Genomic DNA, 17,400 nt, shown 5'->3' with positions numbered 1-17,400 from the left:
GGAAATCAGTGAGAGGTGCCTGTCACTGCCCTGGCAAATTTGAAAGGCTGCACTGCATGGTACTTCATAATGCAGGATCATACTTATGCCGAGCCACAGGAGAAGGAATCCTCATCGCCTAAAAAGCAAAACACTTAATATAAAAGGAAACGTGACCGGCAAATAAAAAAAAACGAGTACATATCGGGATAGCTTTTCACAGGTGGAAAGAGCTAATGAAAAAGTAGCTTTGAAAGGGATGCTGAAGTAGCCTGCTTTCTTCTCGACAGGTAAGTCAATGTTTCTGTCTAAATTACAAGCTTTTTTCCATTGCTTGGTTGTGTAATTCATTATATAGGCAGAATAACAGTAGAACATGTATAGTTAAACTCGATGAAGTGCTATTGGAAGACATGTTGTCATAGCTTCCTGGTACATAATGGCTACCATAGTTGCAACACACATTTGAAAAAGAGAGGCGCTAGAGAGCACTATTCGTTTGAATGCAGCCATTTTTTCATTTCCATTTATAGCCATCTGACTAGTGGCTGGTCTGTGTGTGCAGTTTCACAAAACTAAAAGACTTTCTGAAAAAAAAAAAAAAAAGAAATGTATATATATACTCACAAACAGCGTGGTTTGCTCTGATATGTATGTATGTATGTATTTATGTATATGTGATATGTTTGTTTAGAAAGAACAATTTAAAACAGGAAGAAGAATTAGTGAGCATCAATAAATTAATGATTTACTGCCATTGTTTATAATTATAAATTTAATTTAAATGATGTAATCTATATATAAAAAAGTAACTAGACTTATGAGTATTACATTTTTTTAATTTAATTTAATTTAATTTAATTACAAGTACTACATTTTACACAATTACATCAAAGTATTCATATACTGTACATATATACCAGTCTTAGTGTCTGAGTTTTTCTTGTGCAACGGAGGAGTTCTGCACCTCGACTTGACAGGGCGCTTATTTGGAGAACGAGATGATGCACCTCCATTTCTCCTGCATCAATTTTGAAAGCCTCGTCATATACGTGGGTACGCCTATGTCATTACCAAAGAAAACAGCCCTACACGTTATGTATGTTTCCCTATATCTGACTCATTTAGCCTTACTTCCAGACATGTATATGCTCTCGTTCCTTCAATCATTACATGAACAAATTAATCTCGAGTTATAGTCTGTAGAAAGTGATAATCATTATTGTTTAATATTGCCTATTTTTGTTCTAATGGTATGGTCCGCAAGCATTGTTTAGGGTCATGAGAGGCATGTGGCCATCTCAAAGGAAAGTCTCCTGGAAAATCAAGAGCCACAAAGATAAAAAAAAGTCTTCCCAGGATTTGTAAATAACCTACAACCAGACACATACTCAAAAGAGACTTAATTATTATGATAATAAAAAAATAATAATAAAAAAAATGAACAAAATCTTTTTCATACCTCCTACATGAGACTAAAGACTAAAGAGTATTTATCTTGTGGTTGCACATTACCTGTTTAAAGGTTAAATTCATATAAGTTTGAATATAATATTGTCACTGATGACATTTATTTAGAAAATATTATTTTCAAAAGAATGTGCTGCATATGCTATATTGTATAATAATGTTCACTGTACTGTAAACTTAAAATAATTTATTATCTGGCATTATCACTCCATGAAAGTCCTCACCCATTAAGTATTCACCAATATGGTGGGGTTTTTTTCACATTATTTTCAGCATACAGTACAGTCATCTCCACTCCCATCATTTCTTGAAGTGTTAACATACGCTTAAATGAGGATAAAATCTATACTTTATAACCTGCATATATTGACCTCTGACACTTCAGTTTGATACAATTGTGATTTGATGTTGCATGATTATTTCAATTATTTTAATTCAATAATGAATTTAATTAATATTTGAATATAAAATAATTTCCAATTTGAACTTTTTAATTAAAGGTTACTTTAAATAGTATGTATGATGCTATTTCATGCATTGTGACTTCTTTACACTGTTAAAGAGTTGGATGCATGCTAAACATGGCCAAAGTTTCAACAACGTGTGATCGAGTATTTCGGAAAGATTCTTTCGAGTATGGCCCATAGACTGTAAAAAAATATGGACGTAGTGTCCGTGACGTCACCCGTAGGTTTCTGAAGAGCATTTTTGAGCCTAAAGTGGGCGGAGCCGGCCGTCGCCATTTTGGCCTTGCGTCACTCCCGGATAACAGAAAAGAGGAGGGGCGTGAGTGGAGCTGCGGAGCCTGGCTGACGTGATCAAGTTAGCTCAGTCGCTGGGAAGGTAATACGCTTGTTCGACTTGAACCGGCGCTGCACAGACCGATCGGTTTATGACATCAAAGTACCGCGAGAGCAATTCAAAAGCATAAGGAGCCGTCTACTTTCTATTCGCTCTCGCGGTACTTTGATGTCATTCACCGATCGGTCTGTGCAGCGCCGGTTCAAGTCGAACAAACCTATTGCTATAGAGCTCGTAAGTCCCGCCCCTTCCGCTAACCCCACTGGACCTCTAGGTTGAAAAATCGTCAATGCAAGTGAATGGGAGAAAATAATTATTTTCTGGTCCCGTTTGAATTGTGCCATGAATGTGAACATATGTTGTCTGTGAATTTTTTATATAATTTTTCGTGTAAAGAATGCTACAATTTAGCGGGTAGAAGTTTGATACGGTTAGACTTTGTGTGAGACCACTTTGTGGACTACAACTCTTCGCTGCTTTCGACGCGTTTGAAACGTCACCACCACTCGCACACGGACACTAGCTCACGGATCCCGCTAAACATGGCTGTGTCTTTGGTGCACTTCACCGCCTTCTTTCAGGGAGAGGACAAAATCGTTGAGGTTGGCAAAAACCACGGGTAAGTCAACTTTATGTAATTATATTATAAATTATATTTATAAATTATATTTATATATAATTTTAAGTCCTGAGGAAGATCCTGCAGACGCAGACCAACGTTTTCGAGAGGAATCATTCATCTGAAAAAACGAGTAAGTAATGTAATTAATTTGTTGTTATCAGGGCCGGCTTTGCCGACAGGCGACACATGATCGTACGTACTAAACCTATGCGTGTGAACTCGACAATCGACTACTGTGGACTTCAGCCGAAAACAGGATGTAAATACAGGTATGTGCGCTGGCTGAAATTTTATCATTTTTATTAATATCTTTCACATCTACTGCAGTCAGATTCACCGCGTGTTGACTCTGAAGGAATCACTCACATGGCTGTGCACTTGTAATGACACATCAAGGATGTTAAGAGGCTAAAAGCAGGTTTAAAACTTGCCCCATTGAAGTCAACAGGGTGCAAATTTTAAAAAGAGGATAACACGGTGTAGGCAACACCGATTTTTGTCGTTGTTCTCTGTATTGACAGCACTCCAAATTTACAAAAAAATGAGCTCAATGTTAAAATTGACCGGAGTTCTCCTTTAACATTATTGCATTTCATTATTTTTTTTTTAAGTACTTTTTTGCGTACAGATGACCACGTTGTCAAAATGATCCCTGTTCACATGGATCTTGGAAAATGATTAAAAACGCTGTATTATGCATGCCAGGCCAGAAGACTAATGTGCATGCTGTCACCATTTTCACAAATTCCATTTTTCTGTAGTTTACATTCGGACAATGACAGCATCACTTTCAATAATTTGCACTTTGAAACCATTTTCAAAAGTTTGCATTTTTGGCCTCCAAAATGATGATGTCATGTAAATGAAAGTACTAAACCATTAGAAGTTTTCAGTTTTTGGGTAAAAAAAAAAAAAAAAAAAAAAAATAGTTAATGGATTTTTTTCATTGAATGGTGGTTTTGTCCACACACTGCAAAGGCACATTTATATGCAAACACCATATAAAAGTGAATTTGAATTTAGCATCCAATGTCTTTAAAATATTTATACTTAAAAACAAGACAACATTTTTTCCCCAGTGCATTTGGAGGCATAACAAACATTTTTTATTTATTTTTTTGTACTCAATTTGTATTGTATTAGAGGGTAACAATATAAAAGAGGTATTGTAACATAGGCATAACAAACATTTGATTCAATACTGAATCTGTTCTATTCCAGGTGAACAATCTGTCTGGAGTGAATGGATTTGTGGAGACACTGCGGCGCTCAGGACGGTTTCAGCTCCATTAAAGATCATCATCAACACAAAGACAACAGCAGTGCAAACTACAATCAATATCAGGACAACCTAGTGTCATTATGATTGTTAAACATCATAAAGGCAGTGTTATCCGTACTAACACAGTCCAGTCCAAAAAGTAAACTGAAAACAATTTAATTAAATGAAGAAATTATTTAACTTGTCTTGACGTCAAACCCACCTTAAGTAAGATATGTCACTTATATGACACTAATAACATATTTGAATTTTCTATATGATGAGTTTGCAACTTTGTGTTATTCTCACATATTGTTTATGAAACCAGTTAGCCATATGAGCTTTGCCAGTGCTGGAATGATAAACATGGAGGTCGAGAGCCTGTCGAGGGAGATATCATGTCGATATCTCTGTGAACATTCCTGAAATACACTGGGGAGATTGTTTTTCAGGCTCTTCACCTTTTACTCAAAATCACGTGACTAGTTAGAAGGAATTTACATTGTTTAAATGTCTTAAAGGAAATCGAGTCAAGATTTTTAAAAACAGTCCATACAATGCAAGGAATGTTGAAACATTGCACTGCAATAATGTAATTCATACTTCAGTTGTTTAATTCATGTCTTCTGAAATGACGTAATTGGTTTAGGAGGGAACTAAACAAAATATAAGTCATATTTTCACTATACATCTTGACATGGTCTTTCCCGGCCCTTCCACCAACAGCTTTTCAAAGAGCGCAGCAAGTGTTCAGTGACGTTTGATGGCAGGAAAAAAGTTTAAACACTTTCAATCTGATGTCAGTTGTCCAGCGGAGCAGTGAAACACTGAAAATGCCATTAATGGTCAGGGGCCGTATTCACAAAGAATTTTAAGGCTAAAAGTAGCTCCTAACTGGCGAATTTAGGAGCAACTCCTAAAAATAATGGGCGTGTCACTCCTAACTTTAGGACTCCTAATTGTTTTCACTAAGAGTAATTCACGAAGCATTTTAGCCCTAAAAGTAGCACCTAAGTCTGGGACAGCTTAAAAGAAGTCGAGAGGACTCCTAACTCACTAAGACCTATTCACAAACCGCTTTTTGTGGCATTTCACGTTGCGATGTTTTGAAATGCTTCCAATCGCAAGGGAACAATTTTGCATTCTAGGCATAATGCAATAACGCCACCAACAACAACCAAACCTAGGCTACTCATTGCATGTAAACTAATTGTAACGTATCATTGTGAATCAAATTAAAATGTTCTTCTCTTTGCAAACGTAGGCAGAGGCATAGGCTATAGTGACAGATTAATTCAATATTGTTGCAAAGATATTGCATCAATCCATGTTTCATTAGGCTACTAGGCTATTTGTTTTGCCTTACTCTTTATTCATTTAGGCTATTTATTCAGTTATTCATCATCTTCCGTCCTTCGCACTGCTTGTGTAGCGCACGCATTCTCAGACCTGTCATCTGTCACTCATCATCGTAGGGGAGGTGTTTGGAATCATTCCCGCGTTACAATCATCAGCCAATCAAGGTGGTCACTTCAGTCAAGCTCGTGCATGAGTAATGACGTCATCCATAGCAACGAAGACTCACTCTTAGTTTAGGAGTTGTCATTTTTCTTTACTAAGAGTAGGTCTGAAAGGCATTGTGAATAACTTTTAAGAGAAAACTCCTAGCTAAAATCTTTTAGTGCGATTTAGGAGTACTCCTAGTGGTAAGATAAAATGCTTTGTGAATACGGCCCCTGAAGAGTAAAAGAAAACCTCTGGTGAAGAGGATGAAATTGCAATATATAAACCAAAAGCTGCTCTTCCTGCTTTCTCAAAAACCTTGCTAACAAATACAAACTCATACTAAAGAGCTGTTCAGTTGAGATGTTAATTTTCTGGCCAAACCAGAAGCTAATTTGCTTCGGTTTGTAAAAGATGTTATACGTTTGAACTGTTCTTGTGACAGTTATATAGTCTCGACCCATAGGTGTCGCTAGCGCTTGGTGTTTCTGCTGCTTCGAAACGGTGGCTGCGTCCGAAAAATGATAAATGCTGCCTACATGGTTGGAAGGCATCAAGACACATCCGAATGCAATGTTAGTTTCGCTTCTTGTCTCCTGAGAGACCTTCATCTGATTGATTTTTTATTCAGTTTTATTTTGATAAACATGACACAATATAACATCACGACTACATGAAAAGAGCTTTTACTGTTATAAAAAACAGATTTGTGAGCATTAGTGGAACTGAAGGTGTTCGAATAAACACTAAATACAAGTGATTGTTGTCAGGGCCGGATTAACCATTAGGGCAACTGGTCACTTGCCCAGGGGCACATGGCATATAAGGGGCCCTGACAGGTAGGAGGAAATACACAGAAATTTAATAAAGTTATCAAACACTTTACAGTCTTCACTGCATAAAGTGCATCTACGCGGGTTCACGCAGACAAAGTCTTTCCTCCCTCCCCGCTGAACGCCAGCGATTACTAATTCGTGAAATGCACTCCTGCTGGTTGAGCGCGGTAGCCTAAAGTTCGTTTTAGGTTCGATATTAGCCGGACATTTGTTCTATAGGGTCGGTAGTCTAACAAAGATATCAATAGCGAGATTAGTTTTAACATTAGGCCTATGTGACCATTGTATATCGTCATGATGAAAATATTCATTCAAAATCATTCGTGCATTAATGCATTGCTGCATAATTATACCTGAGAATGCTTTGACGCGTTTCCACAGCGCACAATGCTTAAAGGAGAACTCCGGTCAATTTTAACATTGAGCTCATTTTTTTGTAAATTTGGAGTGCTGTCAGTACAGAGAACAACGACAAAAATCGGTGTTGCCTACACCTTGTTATCCTCTTTTTAAAATTTGCACCCTGTTGACTTCAATGGGGCAAGTTTTAAACCTGCTTTTAGCCTTTTAACATCCTTGATGTGTCATTACAAGTGCCCAGCCATGTGAGTGATTCCTTCAGAGTCAACACGCGGTGAATCTGACTGCAGTAGATGTGAAAGATATGAATAAAAATGATGTTAATTCAGCCAGCGCTCATACCTGTATTTACATCCTGTTTTCGGTCGAAGTCCACAGTAGTCGATTGTCGAGTTCACACGCATAGGTTATCACGCGAGTGAACTCGACAATCGACTACTTCGGACTTCGCCCGAAAACAGGAAGAAAATACAGGTATTTCCGGCCCTGATTATTGTCATGCGGTGAATCCGGCCAATCGTGAAACAGCTGTGTCGTCATCAGAGCTCTTGCAGCCACTCTGGAGAAGCAGCGCTGTATGAAGTCGAACAAGCCTAAAATCAGCTAGTATGGTGGGTGATTAATTAATTATCTCATTAGTTAGCAGATTTGACCAATAATGAGTTAACGAGTCATCCAGGTGGTACAAATGGTTTTCTGTTTGGCTTTAAAAGACCTGGTTGGGTTGAGATTTAAGTTTGTGCAGTTGAATTGGTTTTCTTAGTGGTTCAGTTTGTGTTATAAAATGGGTTCGATTAAAATTACTGTTTTGGTAGTTCTTTATCACCAGTTACTATGGCATGGTGAATTTTTGTTTGCTTTTAGTAAGTTTACTTGTCTGTTTAAAAAAAAAAAAAAAAAAAATGTCAAATGTGTTTCTCAGAATTCAGCTGCTTAGTTGAAGATGGATCCTTAGATTTATCCTTGAGTGATGTTGGGAGAGTAGTTGGAGAAAAAGGTTTGTAGACCTTTTTTGCTTCATAATATACTCTTGTACTAAGGTAAATGGGTTAATATAAACTCATTATATGGTTGTTGTTTTTGCTATTTGCAAAAAAAAAAAAAAACTTAATTTATCTTTCTCCCTATCTCCAGACAATTCTAGCTCTGTCCAACTGCAGGACACTTCTAGCCCTGAGGGGTCGGCTTCTGTGAATGCCACCTTCAGCCAGGACTATTCTGAGGGGTCCGGTTCTGTCAATGCCACCTTCAGCCAGGACGATGCGGAGGGGTCTGGTTCTGTCAACGCCACCTTCAGCCAGGACGATGCTGAGGGGTCTGGTTCTGTCAATGCCACCTTCAGCCAGGATGATGCTGTGGGGTCCGGTTCTGTCAACGCCACCTTCAGCCAGGACGATGCGGAGGGGTCCGGTTCTGTCAATGCCACCTTCAGCCAGGACGATGCTGTGGGGTCCGGTTCTGTCAATGCCACCTTCAGCCAAGATGATGCTGTGGGGTCCGGTTCTGTCAACGCCACCTTCAGCCAGGACGATGCTGTGGGGTCTGGTTCTGTGAACACCACCTTCAGCCAGGATGATGCTGTGGGGTCTGGTTCTGTGAACGCCACCTTCAGCTAGCATGATGCTGTGGGATCTATTGTTTTAACCCCTGTCTATTTAACTTGACATGAGTCAAGATTTTGTGTAACAATAAAATTGTCTTTTGGAATGGGTTTCATGGTTTGATTTGTCAACTCATCTTTCTTTTAGATTTTGCTAAGGTTTTACAGCCACTTGGATTAGTTTGTGATGGCTTTATAGTCTTGTGGATGACAGGAGGCCTGTCTTTTGAGGTCCAGTTTTGCCCAGGAAGTCCATCAAGTACCGTGAACTCTTATTCTTCCAGTTTGACTTCCTTGAGGACTATGATAGAAAAGTGACTGCAATGGTTTGCAGATATTGTTATCATTCATAGATAAGTGAATGATTGAGTCCTACTTGCGGAAGTAGTTTGCCCAACATTATTCTAGTGTACTTCCCACGATATTACTCTATAGGATTGGCTGAATGATGTGTTTGCTTATTTCATTTGCAGCACACGAATGATGTTGCACAATTGGAATATAAATTTGAATTGGTTAGTTTTGCTTTCAGGATTTGTCGAATGTCCCTAAAGCTCCTCTGGGCTCTGCGAATGAAAGAAATGTGTAATAAAAACAAACAAAATGCATTATATAATTCTCATCTGAGTTCTGCCCATTAGAAAGTGAGTCCAGCAGGGGGTGACAGACAGGCTGTGAAAAAGCAACAGCTAACCTTCATGATGAGAGTGAGCAGAAAAATACATACTGTTAAAAATATATATTTCAACTGAAAAAAAAAAAAAAAAGTTTCATCAGTGCTATTGTTATTTTAAGGGGGAAGAAGAGACCAAGATTTCTGCCACTGTATGGTTAACACTTTTTTTTTTTTTAACAAAGTCCATCAGTCTAAAAAATACTGTTATAGCAAACAGCCATTTGGTTGCCATTGATCTGATGAGCTATAACACAGTAAGACAAACACACTCACTTAAATGAAAATTGTTATTGATATACTGTACAGTAGTCAACATTTTAAGTGGATCAAAACCTTTCATCAAAGTTATACATGAATTTTGAACAATTCCCGATCTTGTCTTAGGACAACTTTGATGATCCACTTCAAATGTTGACTACTGTAGTTGAAGCTCATATGACACATGTTTTCTATACTTTGTTGATGTATTTTCTTTTGAAAAATAAAGTTAGGCAGATCATTCATATGTTTGGTCTTTTATGATGAACATAAACTAAAAGCCGCAAAACACATTTTGTAGCAGCTCTTGGCTCCTTAATAATGGCAGAGAGTCTCTAATGGGTGCAATCGATTTTTATTCTTCTAGAATCAGCATAAGCACCGTGAAAACTAGAAGTAAACACACAAAAAGCTGGTTAATGAACCAGCTTTTTGTAGCAAATTTTGTACACTATGGTAATTCCATGTGCTTTACACAGAAAGTAATTAAAATAATCACAAAATAAAATCAAGGAAAATTAAGACAGTTTTGAAAGGAATTAAAAGAGATATAAAGATGATAAAGTTATAAAATAAATTAAAAGAGTAAAAAGATGATACATAGTCCTCGACTTTCACATTAAACTCACTACTCTACCACAGACTCGAACATCATCACCGGGTCCTCAACATTGTTTCATCTCTCAATTTCCCAATTAACATTTCAGAGTAATTCATGTTCGTCTCTTACCCGATTCTCAGTGCAATTTGAGTTCAGTTTAGAATCAAAAGTAGGATGCAAAAATAAAATACAGTGTATTCAGTACAGTGGCATAGTACTCATTCAGTAAATGCATAGCTAAACAGATGTGTTTTGAGTCTGGATTTGAAAGTGACTACTGTAGGAGCACATCTGATCTCTTCTGGAAGCTTACTGCCAATTCCACCAACTGCGGTAAACGTAGTCTATAACTTGTATTATTTAAAATTACTTTTAACATTTAAAAACAGACGTTTTAAATTTCAAAGCTTGCAGAAGGTTCCTAATGGCAATACTAACTTAGGCTACTGCTTTCCTGGTAGCCTTGAGTGAATTAACTTGTCTAAGAAAATGATTCATAAAATGTATAAATATCAGTTGAGCCTATGTTTACTTTCGTCACTGACACAGACGAAAATGAAAAGACTAAGTTCAGCTTTAGGAGGGGAAGAAATAGGCCAGGATAAGGAGACTGGGAGAAAAAGAAATATGAAGATGAGGAGAGAGCAGGTATTGACAAATAATCTAATGACAAGGTTTTAAAGATAGCCTATTTCTTATCATTTTTTGGCCTTCAAAAGTCCTAAATTGCACATATGTAGATCAGAGAAATCCAAATTTTCTCGGGGGAGCATGCCCCCGAACCACCCTAACTACACCGGGCCCTTGAGTCTTGTTGCCCAGGGCACAGGAATTTGTTAATCCAGCCCTGATTATTGTCATGCGGTGAATCCAGCCAATCGTGAAACAGCTGTGTCGTCATCAGAGCTCTTGCAGCCACTCTGGAGAAGCAGCGCTGTATGAAGTCGAACAAGCCTAAAATCAGCTAGTATGGTGGGTGATTAATTAATTATCTCATTAGTTTGCAGATTTGACCAATAATGAGTTAACGAGTCATCCAGGTGGTACAAATGGTTTTCTGTTTGGCTTTAAAAGACCTGGTTGGTTTGAGATTTTAGTTTGTGCAGTTGAATTGGTTTTCTTAGTGGCTCAGTTTGTGTTATAAAATGGGTTCGATTAAAATTACTGTTTTGGTAGTTCTTTATCACCAGTTACTATGGCATGGTGAGTTTAATTTTTGTTTGCTTTTAGTAAGTTTACTTGTCTGTTTAAAATAAATAAATATGTCAAATGTGTTTCTCAGAATTCAGCTGCTTAGTTGAAGATGGATCCTTAGATTTATCCTTGAGTGATGTTGGGAGAGTAGTTGGAGAAAAAGGTTTGTAGACCTTTTTTGCTTCATAATATACTCTTGTACTAAGGTAAATGGGTTAATATAAACTCATTATATGGTTGTTGTTTTTGCTATTTGCAAAAAAAAAACAAAAAAACTTAATTTCTCTTTCTCCCTATCTCCAGACAATTCTAGCTCTGTCCAACTGCATGACACTTCTAGCCCTGAGGGGTCCAGTTCTGTGAACGCCACCTTCAGCCAGGACTATTCTGAGGGGTCCGGTTCTGTCAATGCCACCTTCAGCCAGGACGATGCGGAGGGGTCCGGTTCTGTCAATGCCACCTTCAGCCAGGACGATGCTGAGGGGTCTGGTTCTGTCAACGCCACCTTCAGCCAAGATGATGCAGAGGGGTCCGGTTCTGTGAACGCCACCTTCAGCCAAGATGATGCAGAGGGGTCTGGTTCTGTCAATGCCACCTTCAGCCAGGACGATGCAGAGGCGTCTGGTTCTGTCAATGCCACCTTCAGCCAGGACGATGCAGAGGGGTCCGGTTCTGTCAATGCCACCTTCAGCCAGGACGATGCGGAGGGGTCTGGTTCTGTCAACGCCACCTTCAGCCAGGACGATGCAGAGGGGTCTGGTTCTGTCAACGCCACCTTCAGCCAAGATGATGCAGAGGGGTCCGGTTCTGTGAACGCCACCTTCAGCCAGGACGATGCAGAGGCGTCTGGTTCTGTCAACGCCACCTTCAGCCAGGACGATGCAGAGGGGTCTGGTTCTGTCAACGCCACCTTCAGCCAAGATGATGCAGAGGGGTCTGGTTCTGTCAATGCCACCTTCAGCCAGGACGATGCAGAGGGGTCCGGTTCTGTCAACGCCACCTTCAGCCAGGACGATGCAGAGGGGTCTGGTTCTGTCAATGCCACCTTCAGCCAGGACGATGCGGAGGGGTCTGGTTCTGTGAACGCCACCTTCAGCCAAGATGATGCGGAGGGGTCTGGTTCTGTCAACGCCACCTTCAGCCAGGACGATGCTGAGGGGTCCGGTTCTGTCAATGCCACCTTCAGCCAAGATGATGCTGTGGGGTCCGGTTCTGTCAATGCCACCTTCAGCCAGGACGATGCTGAGGGGTCTGGTTCTGTCAACGCCACCTTCAGCCAAGATGATGCTGTGGGGTCCAGTTCTGTCAATGCCACCTTCAGCCAGGACGATGCAGAGGGGTCTGGTTCTGTCAACGCCACCTTCAGCCAGGATGATGCTGAGGGGTCCGGTTCTGTCAATGCCACCTTCAGCCAGGACGATGCTGTGGGGTCCGGTTCTGTCAATGCCACCTTCAGCCAGGACGATGCTGTGGGGTCCGGTTCTGTCAATGCCACCTTCAGCCAAGATGATGCTGTGGGGTCCGGTTCTGTCAACGCCACCTTCAGCCAGGATGATGCTGTGGGGTCTGGTTCTGTGAACACCACCTTCAGCCAGGATGATGCTGTGGGGTCTGGTTCTGTGAACGCCACCTTCAGCTAGTATGATGCTGTGGGATCTATTGTTTTAACCCCTGTCTATTTAACTTGACATGAGTCAAGATTTTGTGTAACAATAAAATTGTCTTTTGGAATGGGTTTCATGGTTTGATTTGTCAACTCATCTTTCTTTTAGATTTTGCTAAGGTTTTACAGCCACTTGGATTAGTTTGTGATGGCTTTATAGTCTTGTGGATGACAGGAGGCCTGTCTTTTGAGGTCCAGTTTTGCCCAGGAAGTCCATCAAGTACCGTGAACTCTTATTCTTCCAGTTTGACTTCCTTGAGGACTATGATAGAAAAGTGACTGCAATGGTTTGCAGATATTGTTATCATTCATAGATAAGTGAATGATTGAGTCCTACTTGCGGAAGTAGTTTGCCCAACATTATTCTAGTGTACTTCCCACGATATTACTCTATAGGATTGGCTGAATGATGTGTTTGCTTATTTCATTTGCAGCACACGAATGATGTTGCACAATTGGAATATAAATTTGAATTGGTTAGTTTTGCTTTCAGGATTTGTCGAATGTCCCTAAAGCTCCTCTGGGCTCTGCGAATGAAAGAAATGTGTAATAAAAACAAACAAAATGCATTATATAATTCTCATCTGAGTTCTGCCCATTAGAAAGTGAGTCCAGCAGGGGGTGACAGACAGGCTGTGAAAAAGCAACAGCTAACCTTCATGATGAGAGTGAGCAGAAAAATACATACTGTTAAAAATATATATTTCAACTGAAAAAAAAAAAAAAAAGTTTCATCAGTGCTATTTTTTATTTTAAGGGGGAAGAAGAGACCAAGATTTCTGCCACTGTATGGTTAACACTTTTTTTTTTTTTAACAAAGTCCATCAGTCTAAAAAATACTGTTATAGCAAACAGCCATTTGGTTGCCATTGATCTGATGAGCTATAACACAGTAAGACAAACACACTCACTTAAATGAAAATTGTTATTGATATACTGTACAGTAGTCAACATTTTAAGTGGATCAAAACCTTTCATCAAAGTTATACATGAATTTTGAACAATTCCCGATCTTGTCTTAGGACAACTTTGATGATCCACTTCAAATGTTGACTACTGTAGTTGAAGCTCATATGACACATGTTTTCTATACTTTGTTGATGTATTTTCTTTTGAAAAATAAAGTTAGGCAGATCATTCATATGTTTGGTCTTTTATGATGAACATAAACTAAAAGCCGCAAAACACATTTTGTAGCAGCTCTTGGCTCCTTAATAATGGCAGAGAGTCTCTAATGGGTGCAATCGATTTTTATTCTTCTAGAATCAGCATAAGCACCGTGAAAACTAGAAGTAAACACACAAAAAGCTGGTTAATGAACCAGCTTTTTGTAGCAAATTTTGTACACTATGGTAATTCCATGTGCTTTACACAGAAAGGAATTAAAATAATCACAAAATAAAATCAAGGAAAATTAAGACAGTTTTGAAAGGAATTAAAAGAGATATAAAGATGATAAAGTTATAAAATAAATTAAAAGAGTAAAAAGATGATACATAGTCCTCGACTTTCACATTAAACTCACTACTCTACCACAGACTCGAACATCATCACCGGGTCCTCAACATTGTTTCATCTCTCAATTTCCCAATTAACATTTCAGAGTAATTCATGTTCGTCTCTTACCCGATTCTCAGTGCAATTTGAGTTCAGTTTAGAATCAAAAGTAGGATGCAAAAATAAAATACAGTGTATTCAGTACAGTGGCATAGTACTCATTCAGTAAATGCATAGCTAAACAGATGTGTTTTGAGTCTGGATTTGAAAGTGACTACTGTAGGAGCACATCTGATCTCTTCTGGAAGCTTACTGCCAATTCCACCAACTGCGGTAAACGTAGTCTATAACTTGTATTATTTAAAATTACTTTTAACATTTAAAAACAGACGTTTTAAATTTCAAAGCTTGCAGAAGGTTCCTAATGGCAATACTAACTTAGGCTACTGCTTTCCTGGTAGCCTTGAGTGAATTAACTTGTCTAAGAAAATGATTCATAAAACGTATAAATATCAGTTGAGCCTATGTTTACTTTCGTCACTGACACAGACGAAAATGAAAAGACTAAGTTCAGCTTTAGGAGGGGAAGAAATAGGCCAGGATAAGGAGACTGGGAGAAAAAGAAATATGAAGATGAGGAGAGAGCAGGTATTGACAAATAATCTAATGACAAGGTTTTAAAGATAGCCTATTTCTTATCATTTTTTGGCCTTCAAAAGTCCTAAATTGCACATATGTAGATCAGAGAAATCCAAATTTTCTCGGGGGAGCATGCCCCCGAACCACCCTAACTACACCGGGCCCTTGAGTCTTGTTGCCCAGGGCACAGGAATTTGTTAATCCAGCCCTGATTATTGTCATGCGGTGAATCCAGCCAATCGTGAAACAGCTGTGTCGTCATCAGAGCTCTTGCAGCCACTCTGGAGAAGCAGCGCTGTATGAAGTCGAACAAGCCTAAAATCAGCTAGTAGGGTGGGTGATTAATTAATTATCTCATTAGTTTGTAGATTTGACCAATAATGAGTTAACGAGTCATCCAGGTGGTACAAATGGTTTTCTGTTTGGCTTTAAAAGACCTGGTTGGTTTGAGATTTTAGTTTGTGCAGTTGAATTGGTTTTCTTAGTGGCTCAGTTTGTGTTATAAAATGGGTTCGATTAAAATTACTGTTTTGGTAGTTCTTTATCACCAGTTACTATGGCATGGTGAGTTTAATTTTTGTTTGCTTTTAGTAAGTTTACTTGTCTGTTTAAAATAAATAAATATGTCAAATGTGTTTCTCAGAATTCAGCTGCTTAGTTGAAGATGGATCCTTAGATTTATCCTTGAGTGATGTTGGGAGAGTAGTTGGAGAAAAAGGTTTGTAGACCTTTTTTGCTTCATAATATACTCTTGTACTAAGGTAAATGGGTTAATATAAACTCATTATATGGTTGTTGTTTTTGCTATTTGCAAAAAACAACAAAACAACTTAATTTCTCTTTCTCCCTATCTCCAGACAATTCTAGCTCTGTCCAACTGCATGACACTTCTAGCCCTGAGGGGTCCAGTTCTGTGAACGCCACCTTCAGCCAGGACTATTCTGAGGGGTCCGGTTCTGTCAATGCCACCTTCAGCCAGGACGATGCGGAGGGGTCCGGTTCTGTCAATGCCACCTTCAGCCAGGACGATGCTGAGGGGTCTGGTTCTGTCAACGCCACCTTCAGCCAAGATGATGCAGAGGGGTCCGGTTCTGTGAACGCCACCTTCAGCCAAGATGATGCAGAGGGGTCTGGTTCTGTCAATGCCACCTTCAGCCAGGACGATGCAGAGGCGTCTGGTTCTGTCAACGCCACCTTCAGCCAGGACGATGCAGAGGGGTCCGGTTCTGTCAATGCCACCTTCAGCCAGGACGATGCGGAGGGGTCTGGTTCTGTCAACGCCACCTTCAGCCAGGACGATGCAGAGGGGTCTGGTTCTGTCAACGCCACCTTCAGCCAAGATGATGCAGAGGGGTCCGGTTCTGTGAACGCCACCTTCAGCCAAGATGATGCAGAGGGGTCTGGTTCTGTCAATGCCACCTTCAGCCAGGACGATGCAGAGGCGTCTGGTTCTGTCAACGCCACCTTCAGCCAGGACGATGCAGAGGGGTCCGGTTCTGTCAATGCCACCTTCAGCCAGGACGATGCGGAGGGGTCTGGTTCTGTCAACGCCACCTTCAGCCAGGACGATGCAGAGGGGTCTGGTTCTGTCAACGCCACCTTCAGCCAAGATGATGCAGAGGGGTCTGGTTCTGTCAATGCCACCTTCAGCCAAGACTATTCTGAGGGGTCCGGTTCTGTCAACGCCACCTTCAGCCAGGACGATGCAGAGGGGTCCGGTTCTGTCAACGCCACCTTCAGCCAGGACGATGCAGAGGGGTCTGGTTCTGTCAATGCCACCTTCAGCCAGGACGATGCGGAGGGGTCTGGTTCTGTGAACGCCACCTTCAGCCAAGATGATGCGGAGGGGTCTGGTTCTGTCAACGCCACCTTCAGCCAGGACGATGCTGAGGGGTCCGGTTCTGTCAATGCCACCTTCAGCCAAGATGATGCTGTGGGGTCCAGTTCTGTCAATGCCACCTTCAGCCAGGACGATGCTGAGGGGTCTGGTTCTGTCAACGCCACCTTCAGCCAAGATGATGCTGTGGGGTCCAGTTCTGTCAATGCCACCTTCAGCCAGGACGATGCTGTGGGGTCTGGTTCTGTCAACGCCACCTTCAGCCAGGACGATGCAGAGGGGTCTGGTTCTGTCAACGCCACCTTCAGCCAGGATGATGCTGAGGGGTCCGGTTCTGTCAATGCCACCTTCAGCCAGGACGATGCTGTGGGGTCCGGTTCTGTCAATGCCACCTTCAGCCAGGACGATGCTGTGGGTTCCGGTTCTGTCAATGCCACCTTCAGCCAAGATGATGCTGTGGGGTCCGGTTCTGTCAACGCCACCTTCAGCCAGGATGATGCTGTGGGGTCTGGTTCTGTGAACACCACCTTCAGCCAGGATGATGCTGTGGGGTCTGGTTCTGTGAACGCCACCTTCAGCTAGCATGATGCTGTGGGATCTATT

The 17,400-nt window shown here is 40.6% G+C and overlaps 2 protein-coding genes and 1 long non-coding RNA gene across 3 annotated transcripts in view; 2 read left to right on the top strand and 1 right to left on the bottom strand.

Moving 5' to 3' along the window:
- The window catches only part of LOC307151359 (uncharacterized protein), a gene marked incomplete at both ends in the record, with an annotated part of 110,727 nt that extends 96,352 nt beyond the window's left edge, over positions 1–14,375 (bottom strand). The window contains 4 exons of the mRNA XM_079859341.1: positions 11,712–11,756; positions 11,802–11,981; positions 12,747–12,808; positions 14,350–14,375. Coding sequence (XP_079715467.1) covers positions 11,712–11,756; positions 11,802–11,981; positions 12,747–12,808; positions 14,350–14,375 — 313 coding nt within the window. The remainder of the gene's footprint in view (positions 1–11,711; positions 11,757–11,801; positions 11,982–12,746; positions 12,809–14,349) is intronic.
- LOC307151418 lies at positions 7,583–8,215 on the top strand. The gene is made up of 3 exons (XR_013819875.1): positions 7,583–7,674; positions 7,755–7,829; positions 7,967–8,215. It is a non-coding gene; the product is annotated as an uncharacterized lncRNA (long non-coding RNA).
- Positions 14,376–15,393: 1,018 nt separating the features above from the next.
- LOC307151339 (uncharacterized protein) lies at positions 15,394–16,777 on the top strand (the record flags this gene model as incomplete). The annotated part of the gene is made up of 4 exons (XM_079859311.1): positions 15,394–15,524; positions 15,604–15,678; positions 15,818–16,408; positions 16,746–16,777. Exons 1-4 carry the CDS (start codon positions 15,467–15,469, stop codon positions 16,775–16,777), a joined length of 756 nt encoding a protein of 251 aa, XP_079715437.1. The 5' UTR covers positions 15,394–15,466.
- Between the last annotated feature and the right edge of the window lie 623 nt (positions 16,778–17,400).

This window comes from Squalius cephalus, assembly GCF_949319135.1.
Source record: "Squalius cephalus genome assembly, chromosome: 23".
Taxonomy (NCBI): domain Eukaryota; kingdom Metazoa; phylum Chordata; class Actinopteri; order Cypriniformes; family Leuciscidae; genus Squalius; species Squalius cephalus.
Note: the sequence above shows the minus strand (reverse complement) of the source record. Positions and strands in the feature narration are given on the sequence as shown.